The following is a 22,791-nucleotide window of genomic DNA, read 5'->3' as shown; positions in this document are numbered from 1 at the left end:
CCTTGTATCGGCTGTATTTTCTTTCTTGATGTAAACAGGCTTAGCACTCTTAACGATTTTTACCTGTGGAACGATTTTTACCTGTACTCTTACATGAAATTATGAATTTTTAACAATCGTTCTTGTGACATATGGGACAAAATCAATACTAGAGCTATGATGTATGAGTTAACTGCCAAGCAACATGACGCAACAAAACAATCAAAGATCCGTACACACCTGCAATCAGCACTATTAAAAATCCTATCAGACGTCAATACTACACGGTTTCAGCTGATGAATATCCAACAGGCTGCATGCATGCACATGTATTGCACATGTCACAGGTCCCTAGGGAACAGCACTGATAGGTAATCCCAAAAATCAATAGTTATGTTTCACAGGGTTCACACTTTTTCTTCAAAGGATTTCAAAATCGATAAAACGAATTATCATTTCCGTAGATCTTCCTCTTTCATCAATGCAGCGTTTGAGAAAAAAAGCTTAATATATCAAAATTGTGTATAAATTTTCGTGTGGGAACTTCTGCGGACTAGGGAAGACACACATTGATACGTCACCATGGCGACATTCCAGGTATTCACTCTCTTGTGACAGGCCCTTACCTGTGTATCCTCCGAAATTTATTCATGAAAATATCCATCATGATCGAGTATAGCCTATTTCAAAATTGTGCCCCAACTTTCAATTTCTGTATTGAGGGGTTTACTGAATGGCAATGAATTGCCGACTCCAACAACTTTGCAATAAAATACGGATTAAAGAATTACTGCTACTGATTGAAAATGTTTACAATACAAAATGGAAGATGAAAGAAATTTCATTTTACAGAACTCTTAAGTTAGTAAGGCTCATCAATCATTGGAAAAGTTAGAACTTTTAAACCCCAGAATCACCCTGTTTTTATCTATCAAATCAGACTTTGATCCACTTTTGTACCAAGGACTTAAAAAACAATTGTTTCAAGAGTGAAATGATCATGAGCCCTATTCGTAGCATTATAACACTTTGGTATGCTCTATAGGATCAATATTGCTATCATTTACAACGATACAAGAAACATGTTGGTAAAAAATATTTAGTTGTTCAGGAAATAAAAGCAAACATATATTGACATCAAAGCTGGAATAATTTCTAAATATATTATGAAAATACATACCGTTTTAAAAATCCAATGTTTTACATTTTCAAGAAATTTGAAAATATGCACTCTCAATTCACAATAGATGTACTCCCTGTGTAGTCCTGGGCATATTTGAATTCCGTGGCATGCGGTTAGACATTTAAGTGAGGTATTGTGTGAACGTCCCTCCTACCCCTAAATGTCGCTCACAATGGCGACCTCATTACACCCCAAGTACACCCCAGGTACAGAGAATATGGGATTCCTCACTGATCATTATCTATACATGAAAAAGACGGGCGTTGATAAGTCAACCGCCACACAACACAAGAATTTGTCTCCATAGAAATGAAATTTTGTCACATAAATATGTGGTGGAATTTTTTCACTGTTTATGTACCATGAAGTAAATTAGATCTCAGAAGATAGCTCTACTGGAGAGACAGATATTAAATCGCTGGGATGAACTGTATCTCAGGGTAATAAACTACACATCAGTTCAAAAGCAACTCCACTTAAATGTTAGAAGTTTTATATCAATGCTCGGCTATGAATAAATGCCAAGAATAAAAATCTAATTGTGAGAAAATTTATTTGTGCAGTTAATAAAAATGAAAGGCAATAAAATATGTTTAGATAAAAATATTAAATATGTGATAGTTGGTAGCTGCATATCTTTTGACTCTAAATAGCCGGTATATAGTGTAGTCAATGCGTGGGTAGGTAATCCTAGTCCAATTTTACGGTAATCCTAGTACAATGTTACGTCATTGTTAACTCGAATTCTCGGTAGCTCATGACTCAGTTATTATCTGTACAACACTAACAAACAGGTTAAAATTCTCAGCCAAAATCAAGGACAAATCATGTATTCATTGAAAAAAACGATAAAAAATATCACAAATCCAGTGACCTTGAAATTCTTTCGACCTTACCATAGAAAGCCTTTGTGCTTATGACACTGATACTATCCGACACGTAACACTTTTTCCTAACACTTATTCTGACACGTAAAGGAATAAAAAATTTCAGTCGTGTCGAGTACTACCTCGCTACAATATGCACCATTCTGGTAATGTATACAAAACACAGTGAGGCTCTATTCTGTACATTTTGATAAACAAGATATAAATCAAACATTGGATCAAATTTGACAACAGTGGCATTTTTTAAATCTCAAGAAAAATGCATGTAACTCAAATGCACATTTTACGAAACCATGTATTAGATTGCACGAAATTATAGTAAATGAGATAAACATCAATTGTTTACGTCATATGAGGGTGGGAGTTGGGACTTAAGGTACATTATAGGAAGATGTCATCAACAACACAGAGAGTTAAATCAACATCAACAGGAGGAGATCATGGTCGGGGGGGGGGGGGGGGGGGGGATAACATTTATGTGAGGATAGTAAAATTGACAATGTGAAGTGGGCGTAGGACAATGGTGAGGGTGAGGTGGGTTTAGGACAATTGCGAGGTGGGGTTGGACAAGGGCGAGGTGGGGTTGGACAATGGCAAGGTTGGGTTGGACAATGGCGAGGTGGGGTTGGACAATGGCGCGGTGGGTTTAGGACAATGGTGAGGTGGGTGTAGGACAATGGTGAGGTGGGTGAAGGACAATGGTGAGGTGGGTTTGGACAATGGCGAGGTGGGGTTAAGGACAATGGTGAGGTGGGGTTAGGACAATGGCACGGTGGGTTGTAGGACAATGGTGAGGTGGGTTTAGGACAATGGCGAGGTGGGTGAAGGACAATGGTGAGGTGGGTGAAGGACAATGGCGAGGTGGGGTTGGACAATGGCGAGGTGGGTGTAGGATAATGGCGAGGTGGGTCTAGGACAATGGTGAGGTGGGTGAAGGACAATGGTGAGGTGGGTGTAGGACAATGGTGAGGTGGGTGGAGGATAATGGTGAGGTGGGTGCAGTTGGGAAGGGGTAGTTACGAGTATCATATACATATTACACAGCATGGATGGAGTAGGTCGGAGATGGAGGGAAAAGATCACATTTTTGATTAGGTAAAAAGAACACCTGAATTAAAGGTCCGTTATACAAAGCTAACTGACATGTAAATTGAGACCATTGCCCTTATCAACCTTTTACAAAATGCACTGAAATTGTTCACTCATTTTTTCTTTTCTTTTTTTTTCTTAGATTTGCAGTAAAATTGTCAAAACACATGATAACAGATATCGCCAATCGATCAGTAAGCTGGAGTACATTTAGTGCAAATTTTCCCCAGGCAGCTGGCAAAACTGCATACACTAGAGACATAACACATGCCATCAAAAATCCTGCGACATATAGATACTACAGCTACTTCTGTCCGTGGATGGATCTAAATAAAACACAGACTCTTCCTCATCCTAATGGCTCTCACAGATGCTGTCATTTTGTGGTTCGTACTGCTGAGAAATTAATGAAGTTATACCGAATGTAATGTCATTTGATAAGGTAATTAATGCAGGATTGTATCGTTTATAGACCGAGATAAAGACTAACAGAAACATAGTGTACAGAATATCATACAGCCAAGATTTGTACAAGGAATGCCTTATGTAAGGTCTACATTACTTTCTCCACAGAAACTCATGTCAATATTGTACACAAAAACGTGTGTTCTCAATTGATCTGCCATGCCAAAATAAATTTCAGATATATATACTCGGAAGTAGTACAAGAGAAACCTCTATTTATACAAACTATTAACACCAATTTCACATTTTAATGTGAAATGTCACTCGATCATGCATAATATATCACAGATTGGTAGCATTATACAAGGCCTATCGCACTCCTATGTAATGTCAGTATGGTAAGTAATCATCTAGTTGCTGTTCAGACAGACAAGGTGGGAATCTTAAACATCAATGCATTATGGGATTTATAAACATTTCCGCATGCAATTTCAGAACTTCATTTCCAAAGTTGTCAGTTGCCGTGAATACAAATTGAAGAAACATTATAGAGCCAAAGAACACATTTTAATCAGCACAGATTGTCAAAGTATAATTCTACAAACATAGAATTTGTACTGTTGATTGTACATAGATTCAAGTACAACGAAATTTGCTTCATAATATCATGGTAAAAATAATATTTGAAGCAATTAACCAAGTTTTAGAATGAGATTGGATGATGTCTTTACGATATTAATATTTTTATAGAGTACATGATGATCTATATTGCCAATCTCTGGGTACCTGTCAGAGCCAGTGTACTGTTAATGGCCTGTAGTCTGGGAGGAATACAGCAGGCTGTCACAGACCTTTTGTATAGTAAACTTGTATTAAGCATCCTCAACTTCAAAGTTACACTTAAACTGATGCAAGGGATAAGTTTAAGATTTTGAATGGTTCAATAAAATTCTCAAAAGTTAAAACAATGAAATTCCTAAAGAGATGAAATCAAAACAGAAAATTTACTTAAATTCAAAATGAGTAATTGATGTACTGGAAAAAGTCTATCATTATTGTTTTATCAAGCTGTTATAATCTATCCAAAATTTAAAGAAATGTCATAAATCAGCTATATAGCTAAATGGGCGCTGCATGGTGCTTTAAATGAAAATTTTATTTGAAAATCTATTACCATATAATATATATTTACTTAATTGAAGAAAACTATATATATATACTGGTTTCAACCCGGACCCCAAATATTTACCTTCAATCTGATTCACATCAGCTATATGTCAACAAATTTGTATCTGGTGAACACTCCAGTAGAATACCAGATCATTAAAATCAAACAATGATAAAAGTACTTATATTAGAATAGGTATTGGGCATATGGAATGATATGGATGGAATTTCAGGACATTATCAGGGACGCATAGGGGACATTTGGTGTTTTATTGAAGGAGGGATGATCTAGCTTTGGGCTTCTTAATTAATAACCAAACAGAATCTGTTTTTATCTGGGGAGGAGGGGGCAGACCCTTGTTTTTATTGGGGGAGGAGTGGGGTGGGGCAGACCCTTGTTTTTATTGGGGGAGGAGTACCATGGGGGGTGGCAGACCCTTGTTTTTATAGGGGAGGAGTGGGGGGGGGGGGGGGGGGGGGCAGACCCTTGTTTTCATTGGGGGAGGAAGGGGGGGCAGACCCTTATTTTTATTGGGGGAGGAGTGGGGGGGAGGGAGTGAACCCTTGTTTTTATAGGGGGGGAGGGAGTGAACCCGTGTTATTATTTGGGGAGTGTAAAACAGGTACCTGGTATTAGTGATTAACACAGGAAGAAACAGCTTCCCCTCCATTATTTTATCACTCCTTTATCAGAAATTGATATGGATTTTCTATTGTAAACCTGAATCCCCTCACCCTCTATAACAATAGTTTTGTGGTTGTTTGTAGGATTTTTCAGGTCCATCAACACTGTAAGTGCTCACTGATCCAGGCGATACCCTTTATAACTGTTATTGATAAATTGTTTAATCCTTCAGCCGCAAAATTGCAAATGATCACCCCTTTGACAGGAAACCTGGTCGCACAGTACTGATCAGTTTCCCTGTATTACGGCCAATTAAACCTCATTTTTTAGAACTATCACCAGAAAAGATCAGTAGATCTGTATTTTCTTAATGTTACATATCTCAACACAATTTTAAGTATCTAAAGGGATCAGAAAGGATCGTAGGTATTTAACTCGATGGTCGGGCTCACAATGATTGATAATTATTGAGGTCTTTATCCAACACAACAAATCTTTATAACAAATCTCTGGTCAAGCTACGGACATAGCCATTTATACCACTGACAAAAGGTCGTGAACTCTCCTTTCAATGAACTTTAACCCCCTTGGGAATTCATCTGTGAAATTTTGACAAAAGTCAACATTCAAAGCAGACCAAATTGACACAATGGCCCCTGGGTACAAACGTCAGGTATTCTTCCATACCTGTTCAATGTCAGAGGCTTTTATCTCCAGTCCGCCCATCAAACAAAGACCTCCCTCCTACTCCATGAGGTACATGTCCGATATCAATAAGGCTTGTCTGTCAGATTTTGACACAAACCAACTTTATTTCCAAAACTTTCCATTTCAGATCACTTGTAGCCACAGGGATCTTCTAATAGTTATTTTTGAGTCAAATAAAAACCACATTCACTCAATAAATGTGACTGAAAATGATTTAAATGGACAATATGGTGAACAAGATAGCTATTTGAAGATGACACTGTGCCCTTTGTTCACTGAAAGCATATCACATTTCTACAATTTTAAAATGATGGCTATTTGAGATAAAGTTCCGAGGTAACAAACTTTAAAACAGCATTTATTTCCTTTTAAATTGTCCATATATCATTTTTCAAACTGACTGGTCCTATACTATGGTTCTGTATCTTTTATTTTCACATGGCAAACCAGCAGGAATACAGGACAGTGCTCTAAATCAACTTACTTAGAAAAAGACTTCTACAACTGAATGGATGAAAAAATCTTCAACCCTACATGAAAAAGAAATCAATTAGTTGTTTTTTTCTACATATTCTACTTATTTTATGACCTTTGATAACTTCCTGAATCCATTTCCATGTGGTGAGTTGATAAAAAAAGCCTTGTTATTTATTTATTTATTTATCAAAGTTTTCCATTTTGGCAGCAGACATCTTACTGTAGGTATTGAACAAAACATCATAACCCAGATTACATACAATCATACTATCTATGTTGTATATTGTGAGTCAAAAATATGAAATAAACATTTTCCCCAATATCGCTTGAACTGCAGTAGTCTGAGTGCATCTGTAGGTTTCTGTCAATATGGTAATACATTACACAGAATGCAATGAATCAGACAAAGATGTAAAAAGAAAAAACTAGTACAAACATGGGTGTAAATAAATGTTCCCAGGCCATTTAATGTATGTCAGCATCCCAAGAATGTGACAGTATATAGGCCCAGCCTACTATAAGATGTTCCTTCAAGTATCCAATCTCAAGTGACCAGCTAGCTCCTTATTTTGGCTCTTTAAATCTCACGATTATGTATATCTCCATACACATGAATTAAGATTAGATACACTCTCCTGTCAATTAACAAGCACTTAAGACTTTGTCCATCTTTCAATGGGATATGGTATATTTTTTGTGTCATTTTAGAATTGTAACTGCAGTACCTGGTATTTCAATCTCAATAATTGATCCCTAGCAACAGTTAATGTTCCTATCCCTAATTCCCAGCGGGGTCAATCCTGATGGTCCTGTCCTATTTCCCAGCGGGGTCAATCCTGATGGTCCTGTCCTGATTCCCAGCGGGGTCAATCCTGATGGTCCTGTCCCAATTCCCAGCGGGGTCAATCCTGATGGTCCTGTCCTAATTCCCAGCGGGGTCAATCCTGATGGTCCTGTCCTAATTCCCAGCGGGGTCAATCCTGTTGGTCCTGTACTAATTTCCAGCGGGGTCAATCCTGATGGTCCTGTCCTAATTCCCAGTGGGGTCAATCCTGATGGTCCTGTCCTGATTCCCTGCGGGGTCAATCCTGATGGTCCTGTCCTGATTCCCAGCGGGGTCAATCCTGATGGTCCTGTCCTATTTCCCAGCGGGGTCAATCCTGATGGTCCTGTCCTTATTCCCAGCAAGGTCTATCCTAATGGTCCTGTCCTGATTCCCAGCGGGGTCAATCCTGATGGTCCTGTCCTAATTCCCAGCAGGGTCAATCCTGATGGTCCTGTCCTGATTCCCAGTGGGGTCAATCCTGATGGTCCTGTCCTAATTCCCAGCAGGGTCAATCCTGATGGTCCTGTCCTAATTCCCAGCAGGGTCAATCCTGATGGTCCTGTCCTGATTCCCAGCGGGGTCAATCCTGATGGTCCTGTCCTGATTCCCAGCGGGGTCAATCCTGATGGTCCTGTCCTAATTCCCAGCGGGGTCTATCCTAATGGTCCTGTCCTAATTCCCAGTGAGGTCAATCCTGATGGTCCTGTCCTAATTTCCAGTAAGGTCAATCCTGATGGTCCTGTCCTAATTCCCAGTGAGGTCAATCCTGCAAGTTTTTTTTCTCATATTAGACTTATTAGACTTTTGAACCAAGTCAGGTTTAACATTGACCTTTGACTTACTGTCTGTAGTTAAAGTTGAACTTTGACATGGTTACTATATTTCATTAACAAAAAAATTGGTATACCTTATATGATAGCAATTGTAAACAGCCGTTTGACTGCGGTGATCCAGTCCTCCTAAAATGAACACTTCTTAATGCAAAATTATCACATTTGAGGCAAGACTCTAAAGACTTATAAACTCAATTTTATTAAAAGTTTTAATATTCTTGAGACGAGAGCCAGTCTTAGAGTGAGGCACCAGAGTGATGCCAAAGTTGATGCTAAATGACTACATTTATGCCTGGAAATTTGGCTGAATCATTATCTTTTATCATTTGAGTTACACATAAATACCTTTTATAAGTCTGTATGTAATAATGACAGAAAAAATCTTTATGTTATGAAATTAAAGTCCTTCAAATATGAAAACATTACTTTTTCATGACCTGATAACCAAACACAAAAGCATTTGTATCATTCTTGTAACATATTTATATTGTACGTGTGGGGTTCCTTCATATCTGTCTAAACTTTCAATACCTTAATACATCTTTACCTGGCCTAAGTGAAACGAACTGGAACTGATGGCCATACCTGGGCATTCAACACCATAAATAGGGCAATCTAAATCATAAAATATTCTTTCAGATTAAAAAAATGACATACATGATCGCCGAACCATATAAATAGAACAACTTAACATGTTTTACTTTACTGGCATTTTGAAATTGAGCATAACATATAGCATATATATCACTGATAAAACAGTTTTTTTTTTTTTAAATTAACATATAAGCCAGACAACACAATTAAAAATTTTGCTGTAGAAACAATACCTCCCAATAAAGGACTTAGTTTCTTCAAATTATTAATGATGGGCAATAAAAGCTTGTCCTTAGAATATTCTATCACCAACAATAAATATCACTGCGATGTAGGAATCAAAAGACATTTCTAGACACCTTCAAGTCTGGCAAATCTCATTTTAATTTGTCAAGAGAACATCGTTCGCGCCTTTATTACATTTCATTTCAGGCCGATTTATTTGAACATCAGGAAGCTGCGGGAGAAAAAAACTATCTGTGCTGCAGAATTCCAATTGCACTGATCAAAGACACTCGGCGTGAGTCATCACATCTTTTCCTTCAATCTATCAAACTGGGAAGTAACCCTGACAATTTATAAATTTCACCACACTGAGACCTGGCTTCATTGGCGTACACAAACACACTAGTAGCCATCCTCACATTGAATATAGCTACCTTGGAGTAATTGTCTGCCAAGCCATTCAACATCCAGTCACCAAATATAGAACTAGTATAGGAACCAACATGGACATAACCAATAACACCAAGACGTTTTCATATCTGTTTTTTTTCATTACTGTCAGTGACTGAATCAAACATAAGAAACTGATTTGTAACTGTCACACCTGTCAAGTCTCCAGTCTAAGAACTTGAGTCTAATTCAGTAAACATTGATCGCCAGTACAAAATTTTACACTTAATTTTAAGAGTTTTTTAATGTGAAATTGATAATTTCCTTTAGATGAGATGTTTTCCCTTTGAGATATATTGATTACAGTATATATATGTACATGGTTTGATTTTTAAGCCTGAAAAATGACAATTTTTTTTAGGAAAAAATCCACTGATTTCCAGTTTTGAAAACTTGATCGTCAAATTTGAAACATGTCTAGCTGCCCAGTTTTGACCCCTAAATTAACAGGGATGAATGCCAGAAGATTAACCTATACACAGGTTATCTGGTTTAACTGTACAATAATGCGCAATATGTCTACCAAAGTTCGAGGTGCCATTACTAAATCATTGACATGTATATAACGGATATGAAAGGCATTGTTTTATGATATTGTAGAATATATGCCTTAATTATCTTTAATTAAATCAATTTATAAAGATTGATTGAAGATTTTTAACACATTTCTTGGCAAATCTCCTACAAATTTCAAGCTTCCTTATATTTGTTTTATTGAAGAACAAGGGAGATAATCCAATTAAACAATGAGTCGATACCATGAATGACTAACACGATATGACTCATCGCTAGCATGTGATCACCGATAAATTGACAACAAAACATGAAAATCACCACCTTTCACTTTCGTTTCCTATTATAGGGCAAACGAGGAAGTGAAAAGCATGGTATTCATATAGTGATGAAGACATTTGGATTAAAAATTGATGCTGGATGATGGTGAACTTCCCACAGCAGCCTTTTATAGGAGCCAAGGGAGTCAAATGTGCATACATTATTGATTTCAGGATCTGTCAATTTTTCCCCCCATTACATTTTTCAGAAGACTTGTTTGTTATGTAACACATAAATACATTGTCTTTGTAAATAAGAAATTCAAACAATGTTTAATTATAAACAATACATTCATACATTGTATTTGTGTGTATTACAGTGATATTTTGTATTAATTTGTATGTATAACACATCTATACATTATATTTGTATTAGTAGCATAATGCATTAATAAACCAAATTTGAATATATTCATACATTGTATCTGTATGTATAATGCATTCATACATTGTATCTGTATGTATAATGCATTCATACATTGTATCTGTATGTATAATGCATTCATACATTGTATCTGTATGTATAATGCATTCATACACTGTATCTGTATGTATAATGCATTCATACATTGTATCTGTATGTATAATGCATTCATACAGTACTTGTATTATAATGCGTTCATACATTGTATAATGCATTCATACATTGTATCTGTATGTATAATGCATTCATACATTGTATCTGTACGTATAATGCATTCATACATTGTATCTGTATGCATAATACATTCCTACATTGTATGTATGTATAATGTATTCATACAGTGTATTTATATGTATAATGTATTCCTTTATTGTTTGTGTGTATAATGCATTCATACAATGTTCTTGTATGTATAGCACATACACATATTGTATAAAATTTGCAGTGTAACATATGCATACATTATATTTGTAATATATATCTCACATACAATGTATCTATAACTACCACATTTTTAACTCCTACCTTGTAACATGCCCCAAAACAATATAATTTTACACAGAAGGTAATGTAAGATTAAAAAAAAAAACTCTGAGAAGAAAAACATCAACAGTTTCGTTTGTAAATATTGCATCAGCTTTGGGCCAATAGGAGCCGAGCCAATTAATCGATGGACCAGCATTTCTGACATTTTATTTTCATTTTATTGCCAGTTCCAAGCCTCTATTGTTACAATGGTGAGTCAATTTCCACTAAGTCTGGAAAACAATTGAATAACAAACGAGAGTAAAAAACAAAACCTTGTTATTTTATCCACCAGTATAACAATGTCTTGGTCAAATAATGATCAGAATCGAAAGATACCATAGGCCTTCCGAAAACTCCTTACGTTAGTCATCAATGTGGATCGATTGAGATAAAGTAAACAACACAGTGCTAGTCAAGCCTTAACCGTTTTTTATTCACCTGTTTGTATTCTGTACAAAAATCTTTCGCTCATAAATGATAGTGGCAGGTTTGTATTTACAAAGTGAATGTTCATTTGTAAGTCTTGATAATAATAATTTGGTGTTTTCTTTTATATTTTCCAATTTTGGGGTTGTCAATGAACTCATTTACCGTGAAACCTTCATTTGCCTAGTCAAATATTAAGTCTAGTCATGAATGACACAGAGCTAATTAGGTAATTAATAGGTAATTACTAGTACAAATGGTATGATGGTTTATAAAACGTCTGCTGCTATGCATAGAAAAAAACACTTTTCCTCAAAAGGTGAAAGTCAAAAAGCAGCCACTACTTCCTAGTATACAGGCAGGGCTTTTCCTCACTGGTTTGGGATGGAGCCTTTTTGGGAAGAAAATTCATTACATTTTGGGAATTTGGCTTAAATATGATATGATTTCTATTGGGAATCGGGCCAATTAATGGCCAAAAAATGCCCTCAGAAAAAGCCCTGGCAGGTGACCCTTCATTCCCGGGTCATCATTTTCAAGTTCAAAGGAAACAAAACTACTTAAATGAAGCAGATGCTGTTAACTGCCTAACCATATGTGACAACCTGTCCCCGATGACAACTGGAATCATATATTCTGCCTACCTTATATTTTGCTTACCTGTACATATAAGGTCAACAGGTGTGCAAGGACCGTGACTTATGGTATATGTCATACCAGTGGTTTTTTCTTCTTTTATGATTAAATACACACATGTACAGTACACAACATATCATTAGATCTAAAACAAATCATTTCAATTTGTATCTGTATCATTGATATCTAAACAAAATTCAATTTCAATCAAATTTCATTTTAATTAAATTTTGAAGCAATTTTTAACTGTCTAGAGAATTTTATCTTCCAATGTTTGAAATGTCATCATGAACATCCTTGGTGACATCGCTCACATCTCCCTATTATAAACATCCTTGGTGACACCGCTCACGTCTCCCTATTATAAACATCCTTGGTGACACAGCTCACATGTTTCCCTATTATAAACAATCTACCACTGGTAACATGTGACTACTCATGTATTGCTGATGTTAAATTCATAACCAGGATTCTGGACTCAAAGTGGTAGAGGTAAAAGTATACAAGAAGTCATCCCTTGACACACGGCATACGACACATGACACATGACACGCGACGTTGGTGTGTGGGACAACAGAATCACAACACTCTCCAACAGCTGCTTACATTTATATAATATGTCCAAGCCTTTCTTGACTCAAATTTGTCTAGGTGTTTTAAGAAATATAGGTACATGTTTATATCTGACAATCAATGAAATCTAGCTTATAATTCCCTACAGACTGTCTATATATATTGTATCTCTATATTTGAGCTGTGTCATAGCAGAGCGTCGATATCTACCTTAACGGCCTACTGTATAAAAGTGTGTCGCAATAAAAACACCATCATAATAGTGACAGTGATTACATTCAAACTTACCTGTGTAAAGAATTTGAGATTTTTCGGTTGAAAAAGTCTCGGCAAACATGCACACGTAAAATCCCTCCACTCGCAAAACATTGTCAAGAATTGGAAACAAGTGTCAATTCACATGGTATGGCATTAAATAGCACCTCCACCTACACACAAATCGCTCTGTTAAATTTTCAAGTTGTTGTATGAACTAAACTGTTGTATCATCGTCCCATTGTTCATCCTGTCATTCAAATCTTAGCCAGATAAAAGACCCTTCAACTCAAAACAAACATGGATCTTCCAGCGGCTCATACCTAATGTCATGTATCCAGATCAATAGGCTACCAAAATTTGAAAAGTCCGCCTGCCGGGCAGGAGAATGCTTATATTGATCCCCGATCACAGCCGCCGATCGGGGTGCCCAAAGGGAGGATAATTAACTCCAGCTATTTATTATTCATCGCTAGAAAAGCCATAACAGCTAAGAATAAAGTTTTCACAAGAAACACAAGTTTTCAATTTCTAGCACAACAATTTCAGTTCTGAACAAACTTTCATTTCTGTATGTCAGTATCCTTCTCTATGTAATTTTCTTTTGAATTTGAGGTACCAAACAGGGAAATATAATAAAGGTACATCATTTATAATTAATAGACCCCACAGTAACATCTACGCTGACTTGTGTAATTTCACACTTGAACTAACCACAGAGATAAATACTGTTTGTTGCGAGATCTACAAGGCCTCAACACAACTGTTTTATTAAACGGAATCTATAAACCTCCTACATGTAATCAACTTACTTCATGTGTTTTATTCCAGGAACGTCCGTCATTCGATAATAATTTAATATTTTGTATCCAGTATCTTCCTGTTCTATCTCGCATCTTCAGTTGAGTAATATTTCAGCTACAGTTACCAAGCATATGTCACCAAGTAAAACCTGTTCCCTTATTCCTGCCATATGTGCAGTTGAAACTTTAAACAATTTGGTACTTTCAGAGATTTCTATTATTCTCGGATGATTGACAGGTACAAGGTGTACGTTTCCAACTGACCTAGGGCTGTTTCACTCTCTATAATCTAGCCACTTGATTGGCTATATCTCGCTTCCCAAAGGCAAAACCATGGAAATCACTGCTATCGGCCAGTCTAGAATAGTTACTGATTAGGACCAAAGGCTCCAGTATGAATTGTCTTTAATCATCCGTATATTTCATGACAAAAATTTCATGCCCTTCTTTTGTCCCGGATATTGTTTTTTTAAGCTTGCCTGAACCTTACCAATTATGAGTAAGGCAGGCCAATGACCTAATAATGACTCTATGACAGATTTAATGGGCCTTTCTTTCTCTATGATGAACTTTTCACCCATTAATTATATCTTTCATTGAATCGCGCCTGAAACAAAACCTAATTCACCCTAAAATAGTAACTACAAAATGTACAGCAGATTTAATGAACTAATCTTTTTTCAATTCCACAGATTTAATGGACTTTTTCTCTTTCTATAGCTACTAGAGAAAATTTAATGGACTGTTATCTTAATTTTCTGATCTATTTTATTGTACTGAGTGTAATTTGTGCCAGAGTTTAAGGCTACATGCTAAACATTTTTAAATTCTAAAATTTTATTTTGAGTTAAGGTTATATATTTTTTACACAGGTTTTTTTTCTGAACTTTTATCTTAACTTAAGGCTTTATGCTACTTGTACAGAATTGTTTCTTTTTTTTTTATATTGATTTAAGGTTATATACAAGCTTTACTAAATTTTATATTGAGTTAAGGCTACACGCTACCTTTACACATAATTTTCTGAATTACATACTGAGTTAATAACTTAGGCTATATGCTACCTAACTTACACAGGTATTTTTCTGAATTTTATATTGAGTTAAGGCTATATGCTACATAACCTACACAGGTATTTTTCTGAATTTCATATTGAGTTAAGGCTATATGCTACATAACCTACACAGGTATTTTTCTGAATTTCATATTGAGTTAAGGCTATATGCTACCAAAGTTACATAGGTTTTTCTGAATTTTATACTGAGTACCTTTAACAGTTTTCCTAAAACATGCATTTAGATTTATGATTTTTTAAATCTTTCTTTTCTTAAATTTTTGTTACAGATACCACATGGTACATTTTACATAAACAATGAAACTTAGTCAATTACTTTGACTTTATATGACGTAAATCTAACTAACATATTACAATAATAAGCCATACTTGTGGTGAAGCGTGACTTGTGTCAACAAAAACAAAACAATTCATCATCTTGGTCTGAAATTTGAATGAGTATAAGATCATCAAGTAAATAAATTGTTTCAATAGTTACAAAAAGACATAAATTATATGGTAGTGATTTTATTGTTTAACACGATGTACATTTTCCTCACAGAGTATTTTATTTTTCTGCTGAGTGCAGCTGATAATACTATTTGTATCACAGATGAAGGTCTAAGTAACATCCACAATCAAAAAAACTTCCACATTTAATAAACACAATTAAACACCAGTGATCGGTCTGTTACGTCAATCATGTTCCTGTATATTCCTTTAGTTAGTCAGTACAGCTTGCCCTTATGTCATACAGTGGCTGGCCAAATGTGTATTATTTTTTAAGTTCAGGGTGAGTCAAATTTTCTTTTTCCTACACTGGAGATACTTGAGGATATATCATCATCATGATTTAAGGTCATTTCGAGAGCAGCTGAATTGCATTAAATCCAATTGAATTTGAGTCCCAGATGAGGCTATGACTCAACCTCATGTGAAATAGACACTTGTGGAAAAGGAGAAATTCTGAAATAGACATCACGTAACATTACATGTTACTATATAAAGAATCTCCCCATTAATTTCCCTAGTGACATATGTGTGTATAGATTTATCCTCAGACACCGCCTGGTCTGGATCCTTATAAGGATTTTTTCTCTCTTAACCCACCAATTCAAGTCACATAAACAACAAGAAAGCTAAATATGGCCTATACGTATAACAAATGTGTCGATGGATAGATATTTTTCATTTAATCAATTAATGTTTTCATGAAATCAAATATTGTTATTTTTTATAGACAAGAGGCCATCAAGGGTGCTGTACCTGGACAGTGTAACAATTATGACCAAATATTCTTATTTAAGATTTTATACTGTTATTACAATTTCCTTTTTTATTTTCTTCTAATGTCATTCATCGAGTCCTGCCAGCATTCCCAAATTAACCTCTGACCTGAATAAACCAACAGCAGATGAAAAATTTCAAGTTTTAAACAGATATGATCTGCAAAATTGAAAACAGATAAAGCTTATAATGTCATTTACATGATGAAGTTTTATATCACATACCCCCTTCCAGCAGTTGACATGACCCTGACAAGAAGCTGATAAAACCAAAATTTCTTAAAGTCCAAATTTACCCTTTGAACTTCGTTATTGTTCAAAGTTGACCTTTGAACTTTGACCTAAACACAGTAAAACAAAACCAGAAAAAATGATTCAACTGCAGGCCTTAATATATATACATATATATGTATCCAAGTACCATTACTGTAGATCATAGGATCTTCAATAATCGAAGTTTGATGTTTTTAACATATACCATCCATGTGACCTTGAAAATAATTAAGTCAGGGCCATTTATATGTCAAAACTACAGCTTTCCTATGAGCTGAACACACCAAAACAATATGTCACTCCTCAAAGTTGATACATACCACAAAGTAAGGATGGGACATTTATATCAGTCAATCAATTCTGTATAAAACCTCTATTGTAATGAGCATTTAAACTTGTGTTGGTGTGATATGGTGATCATAAAACTAGAAAGTCTCCCACATGCTGGGGAGCAATCTTGAATGTCTCCGTGGAAACAACCCCTGGGGAAACACCTATGAATCCTATTTCTACTTACAATATCAACTTTATTACCATTCAATAAGTTTAAACCAATTTACAAATTTGTTAACTTTGTTTATGTCACAGGATATTTATAGGGCGATCTACAAATTACCGCAACCACTAGATAAACGCTACCTCGATAAGTATCATTAGTTCTCAACTTCCTGCTCCGCCTTCCACCCACACTCTGATCTGTTTCCTCATGCAGTGACTCAACCGTTACCCATTCAAACATACAGGGTAAACCACAAAACAGATATGCTGTTACCCATTCAAACATACAGGGTAAACCACAAAACAGATATGCTATCTTCTTCAAGTTTCTGAAATTAAAGCTATCAACTTTACATCTGATCATCTGCTAAGTCTGAGAACACTTTATCAAATTAAATAATAGATTCATTTTTCAAATGAGATTTTAACAGAAAATTTTCTGAGCCAAAACTACATCATAGAGTACTATATGAATGAAAAAAGGCAGACACATTCCTGCTGAATTCTGCAACAAGTCTCAAGTGAGAAAATAAGTGGAAGAAGCAATGCTCCATCAGCTGAGTGACAGAGACCATATTTAACCTACATGTACTATAAAGGAATCTTACCCTGGTCTCCGGTGGGATAATCCATGGCTCTCCCAACGGAGCTACAGAAGCATTGTCCACCAGCTGAGAGACACAAGCCACTCCAACCCATTCCCATTTATAAATATTCTTTTACAATGTCCGTGATTGATTCTATTTGATCACCAAACATTGTTACTGTGAGAGGATATATATGTAGCTGTATGTAACATTTATTACTGTACAAATAAAGGCTAATATATTCTAAAATCTGTTTAATGTATACATATCAAAAGCAACCACTAAAACACCAATAATTTTAATGCACTGTCACTCACAAGCAATCTACAAGGTATATATAGAAAATCATAAAATCAATTCAAAATTTGCACAATAGATTAGAAATTCAAAGCAAATAATAAAAAAATTCATTTGAAATCTCCTCTATATGCAGTACATTTTCTATGATTGCTATTTGTCCCTGCGAGACAAAATATTCAACTTATGATTGGCATGAGATTTACCTCCCCTGAAAAATTCAAGTCCATTAAATAACCATTTGAATTTTACCAATTAATAAAATCAATTCAAAACATCCTCCAAATAAGATCCTTTACAAACTTTTAAGTGAAGAGCTCTTTAGGAAAGGAGGTAGAAAAGTGCCACCAAGGCAGCATACAACATTAAAGTGTTGATGACATCACTCCTGATGCTGATTTGATATCTGAATCATTGCTACTTCAAACCTTTGATAATGTCAGTACACACACTTAGAAACTCTGCCATCTAGTTAAGAAAGATGGGTCATTGATTAAGGCTCTTTTGATATCTAACTAGCAAATTCAATTGCAATAAATAATTTTTTCTAGTTTTTCTATTCGAAAATTATAAAAAAAAAAATCATTTGAAAACATATTTTCATCTTCCCAGTACATTTGAAATATCTATCTGAACAGTGCCAAGATAAATATGACATTTCAAATGTAGTCATATTAGCTTGCTAATTATGAAATGCAATTAAAGTCCAAATGTAAGCAGATTCACCATCTATACACATCTATGTATATGTACAGCAGGTTAAAAATCATCAAAAATAGTGATTCCTCTTATTTTGATTCAACCAGACAAAGAGAATTAAAATAAGATAAAAAAAGAACTTCATTAAAAGCTGAATTTTTATATCGAGAAGCAATAAATTCAAAAGAGAAAATATTTGTTCACCTTTTTAAGATGTACCTTGGCGCGGTGGGTACATGGCTTAGGCTTTGGAGTATGTCTAAAATTTCTAAAACAATTTACTAAGCTCATAATTTATGTTGTCGATGTCCACCACTGACTAAATACTGGACACCAATATGACAGGACCATCTTCTATAACCATAAATCTCTCAGCCCTATCCAAACTCGGCTCAGATCCATTCTGTATCCTTCTGTCTAAAACACTACTATTACTACAAAAACGGCCAAGTCGTGCCAACACAGTATGACAGACTACAGATGATTAACATGATCATCGATTCGCATGTTTTTTATGGCATCGGCACCAGAGGGTTTTAGATACATGCTGCAACTGTTGGGAAGTGTTTTCCATACAGACTGCAATTGCATACCAAATCAGATTGCTATGCCTGGCCAGCACGTGTCACGAGAACCATCGGTGACACCACAACCAAACAAAGCCATTGGCCGAGTCCCCCTCCTCTGGAACAACCAGCTCCCCTGAGCTCTGATGATATCACCCAGAAAAACACACTGATGTCAAATGAAATGCATAAATTCTGTCGAAGTTCCATTCCGTGATAACAAAAGACTGTAAATCATGCAAGTCATTCGACACAATGCTAGCTACGATACCAGAACACATAAACCGAGCAGACAATGCAATCATTTCCTAGAAATATTGAATGAGGGACTGGATATTACCTTGAAAAGAGAGCACCTGTTATATTTCTACTGGTTACCTTGGCGACAGTTGTAAGGCAATACCTGTATCACAGGTAAAGTGATACCTTCGTCACATAAAAACAAATATTACATAAACACCTGATTTCAGTCTGTCGCTGACACATGCACACCTGCAGAATTTATATTGAATATTTAATTTAAAGCAGCTTCTGTCATTAAAACGACCAGAAACGACAGAATCAATCTTACAGAATTATTTATACAAATGGCCAAAAAGGCCTGTATCACTCACCTGGTATCCATTGGCTTTGGTAATTTTAGGCATTCAGTAATCAGAAGACATTATATAGAGTTGTCTTAGAAGGATGATTCCTGAGCATGAATCAATTCAAAGGGCACAACTAGGGACTAAGGGTAACCTATATTATGATATCATGTTTGAGAAAAATTCATGCAATACTTCTCCAGAAATAATAACAGAGAGTTTTTACAGGTAAACGATTCAGAATTACACCAAATGTAGCAAGACCACCAACATTTAAAGCTAGTAATGCTGAGAAAACTTATGGTAATATTCCAGACCAAGCAATATTCTCTTTTTGACCAAAAACATTTCAGATTACAGTGAGTTATGTATCCTTCGGGAAATGTACCTCAGTTTCAGAATACATTCAAATTCTATCCATTATCAAACTAAAAAAGTATCTACCTTCAAATCTATAATGTTCATCTGCTTTCTTCCCCTGTTCCACCTTTGTATGTTTTCTGACATTTTCATATTGTATAAAGCTTTATAAAATTCTTTGCCGGAGAACAATATGGTTTCCCAAGTGACGTTTCATCTTAACCTGTAAGTCTTATGTCAGGCGGCTAAGCCTTGCTGGCAAACAGGGTTTGGCAGGGAAACCTTCGCCGTCTAAAATCAATAGTATTGTTTTATTAAAGGTGTATTGGGAGTCTAGGAAACAGTCTTCTTTACTGAGTCACTTTTCTCATGTAGCACAAGTCTTGACATTACATCATGGAATATAGTGGGATAAACGATTCCACCGCGTCAGCGTTACGTGATGTGATGAATGCACTTAACGGTATACAGAGAAACGTAATCTAGTAAACATAGTTCCGGGGACAATACAAAACACTATTACATAGGTAAGGATAGATCGCCGGAGACGAAACTTACAAGTAATGATATATGGCTTTTGAAAACTAGCAAACAAATTCAATTCACCTCACCCTGCTTAAATCCAAAAAAAATGGACTCTCTAACTATACATACCTTAGGAAGGGATGCAACAATCAGCATCCTAAGCATATCTCTGTGACGACAAATTTTCCATGCAAAAAAAGTTTAAGGAGCCTTCAGAAGGGGTATATTTAGTACGTCCTGTTGATCTGATTTGTCCTAGGACTAGGAACACATTTACCAGTATAGCCTATATATAGGTTCAACGTATATATATAATGTTTACTCTATCACAGATATACATATATACTACAATGGTATCAGTAATTCCATGTAAAATACAGTGTTTACAAAAAACTTGAGCTTAGCTATACAAACAAAATCTATTGAATACAATATTTACTTAATAAACATGGTAGATGAAATCGGAACGACTACTAGCACATCTAGCACTTCCTGTAGTATGATACCCCAGGGGTAGGAGTAAGCAGGTGGAAAATATAATCTGAATTTTTTAAACTTGTACAAATAAAGAATAGTTTGTGAGGGATTTACAAAATGTAGTTATGACAGGTTTTGGGAGGAATCACAGTTGTTCTCTAGCTTTGTGCTGGAGGTAATTTCCCCTTATGGCCATTGGTAGGGATGTATAGGCTGGGCATTAAGATAGGGGTTGCTGGTTTAATCCCTATTTAGTCAGAGAATATAAAAACCATACAAGTCCCTACTCACACTTTAATATAATGGAACTAAACACCAAGTCTGATATTAATTTTATCCTATAGATTCTTGCTAAAAAAATACAGAAATTTGAAAATCCAACATTTCATAAATATCACAGCGATATTTACCCTCGACCCTGATTCTAAATATATCATTGGGTTTTATCTGTTTATAAAATGGGGAAACAGAGGGCCAGGCTTGATTATACTCCCTGGCACAACTTTCTTTTAATCTTGCCAACAATACATTTTGTTATGTGATTCAATATGACCTTGACCTCTGACCCCTTGGCTCTGAAAATCAACTGTGTTCTATGTATCATGATCAGGAAACTGTGAGTATGCCAACTTTGACTATCCTCAATGTCATGGTATTCTCCAAATGGTGATGATGACTAATTTTATTAATGTTCCTAGACTAAGTAAGCGTGCCCTTGACATTTGACTCCTGAATCTATAAATTTATAAATATTACCTGGTATGTGGTTCATCATTACTAAAAGTGAACTAGTAGGCTCAGTTTGATTATCAGCACAATGGCTGTACTTAGGTACTTTCTTTCAATCCTGATTGCAACCGATTTTGTTACATCAGGTTAAGTGACCTTGACCTTTTTCTCTTTGGCTCTATTAAAATCAAATTAATTTAACCTCGCCTGAATCTGCCGTAGCATTTTTTTTTCAATCACTGATGCACATGAGTCCTCCTCTCTATGACTTCGATAGTAGTTAAGGTTTCATTTTTATCAAATCACATTTACTCCTTAATATACCTCTGTTTGTAGGACAGCTGATAAGTATCATGACTGAAGCCAGGGGTCAGTGACCTTGAAGCCAGGGGTCAGTGACCTTGAAGTCAGGGGTCAGTGACCTTGAAGCTAGGGGTCAGTGACCTTGAAGCTAGTGGTCAGTGACCTTGAAGCCAGGGTCAGTGACCTTGAAGCCAGGGGTCTGTGACCTTGATGCCAGGGGTCAGTGACCATTCTTTCAGGTTACACAATGATAATGGATGTTTGGACATGATTTGAGCAATACTTCCAGACACTTACTGATTGGTGGAATGCTGTTTATAAATGTTAAACTGATTTACAAATCAATCATAACAGTGATGTAAAAGATAACTGGACAGAAAAGGAATGGGAAAAGGAATGGGAAAAAGATCTGGATGAAGGGTTATGAATGTATGTAAATAAATCTCTTACAATAAACAAACAAGCCCAGGTGTTTACCGAGCTGTTTACATCAACATGCTCCGGCAGGTTTTGTATTTCAACACAAACTACATAATGACTAGGGACAGGTGATGTAGGGGTGGGAAGGAGGATCATAAACAGGGGTGGGAAGGAGGATCATATATATAAACACTAAGTCATTAT

The 22,791-nt window shown here is 35.8% G+C and overlaps 1 protein-coding gene across 3 annotated transcripts in view; it reads right to left on the bottom strand.

Moving 5' to 3' along the window:
- LOC117333759 (ras-GEF domain-containing family member 1B-like) overlaps positions 1–22,791 on the bottom strand; it is a 100,994-nt gene that overhangs the window by 38,064 nt on the left and 40,139 nt on the right. Inside the window, exon 1 of one of the 3 annotated variants that reach the window (XM_033893199.1) lies at positions 13,936–14,068. The exons of 1 other annotated variant lie outside the window; for it this stretch is intronic. In XM_033893199.1, coding sequence (XP_033749090.1) covers positions 13,936–14,019 — 84 coding nt within the window. In that variant the 5' untranslated portion in view covers positions 14,020–14,068. Of the gene's footprint in view, positions 1–13,156; positions 13,436–13,935; positions 14,069–22,791 lie in introns of those variants that run through there. One more of the 3 variants, XM_033893205.1, reaches the window with a different exon arrangement.

Source organism: Pecten maximus, chromosome 1, assembly GCF_902652985.1.
Source record: "Pecten maximus chromosome 1, xPecMax1.1, whole genome shotgun sequence".
Classification (NCBI taxonomy): Eukaryota; Metazoa; Mollusca; class Bivalvia; order Pectinida; family Pectinidae; genus Pecten; species Pecten maximus.
Note: the sequence above shows the minus strand (reverse complement) of the source record. Positions and strands in the feature narration are given on the sequence as shown.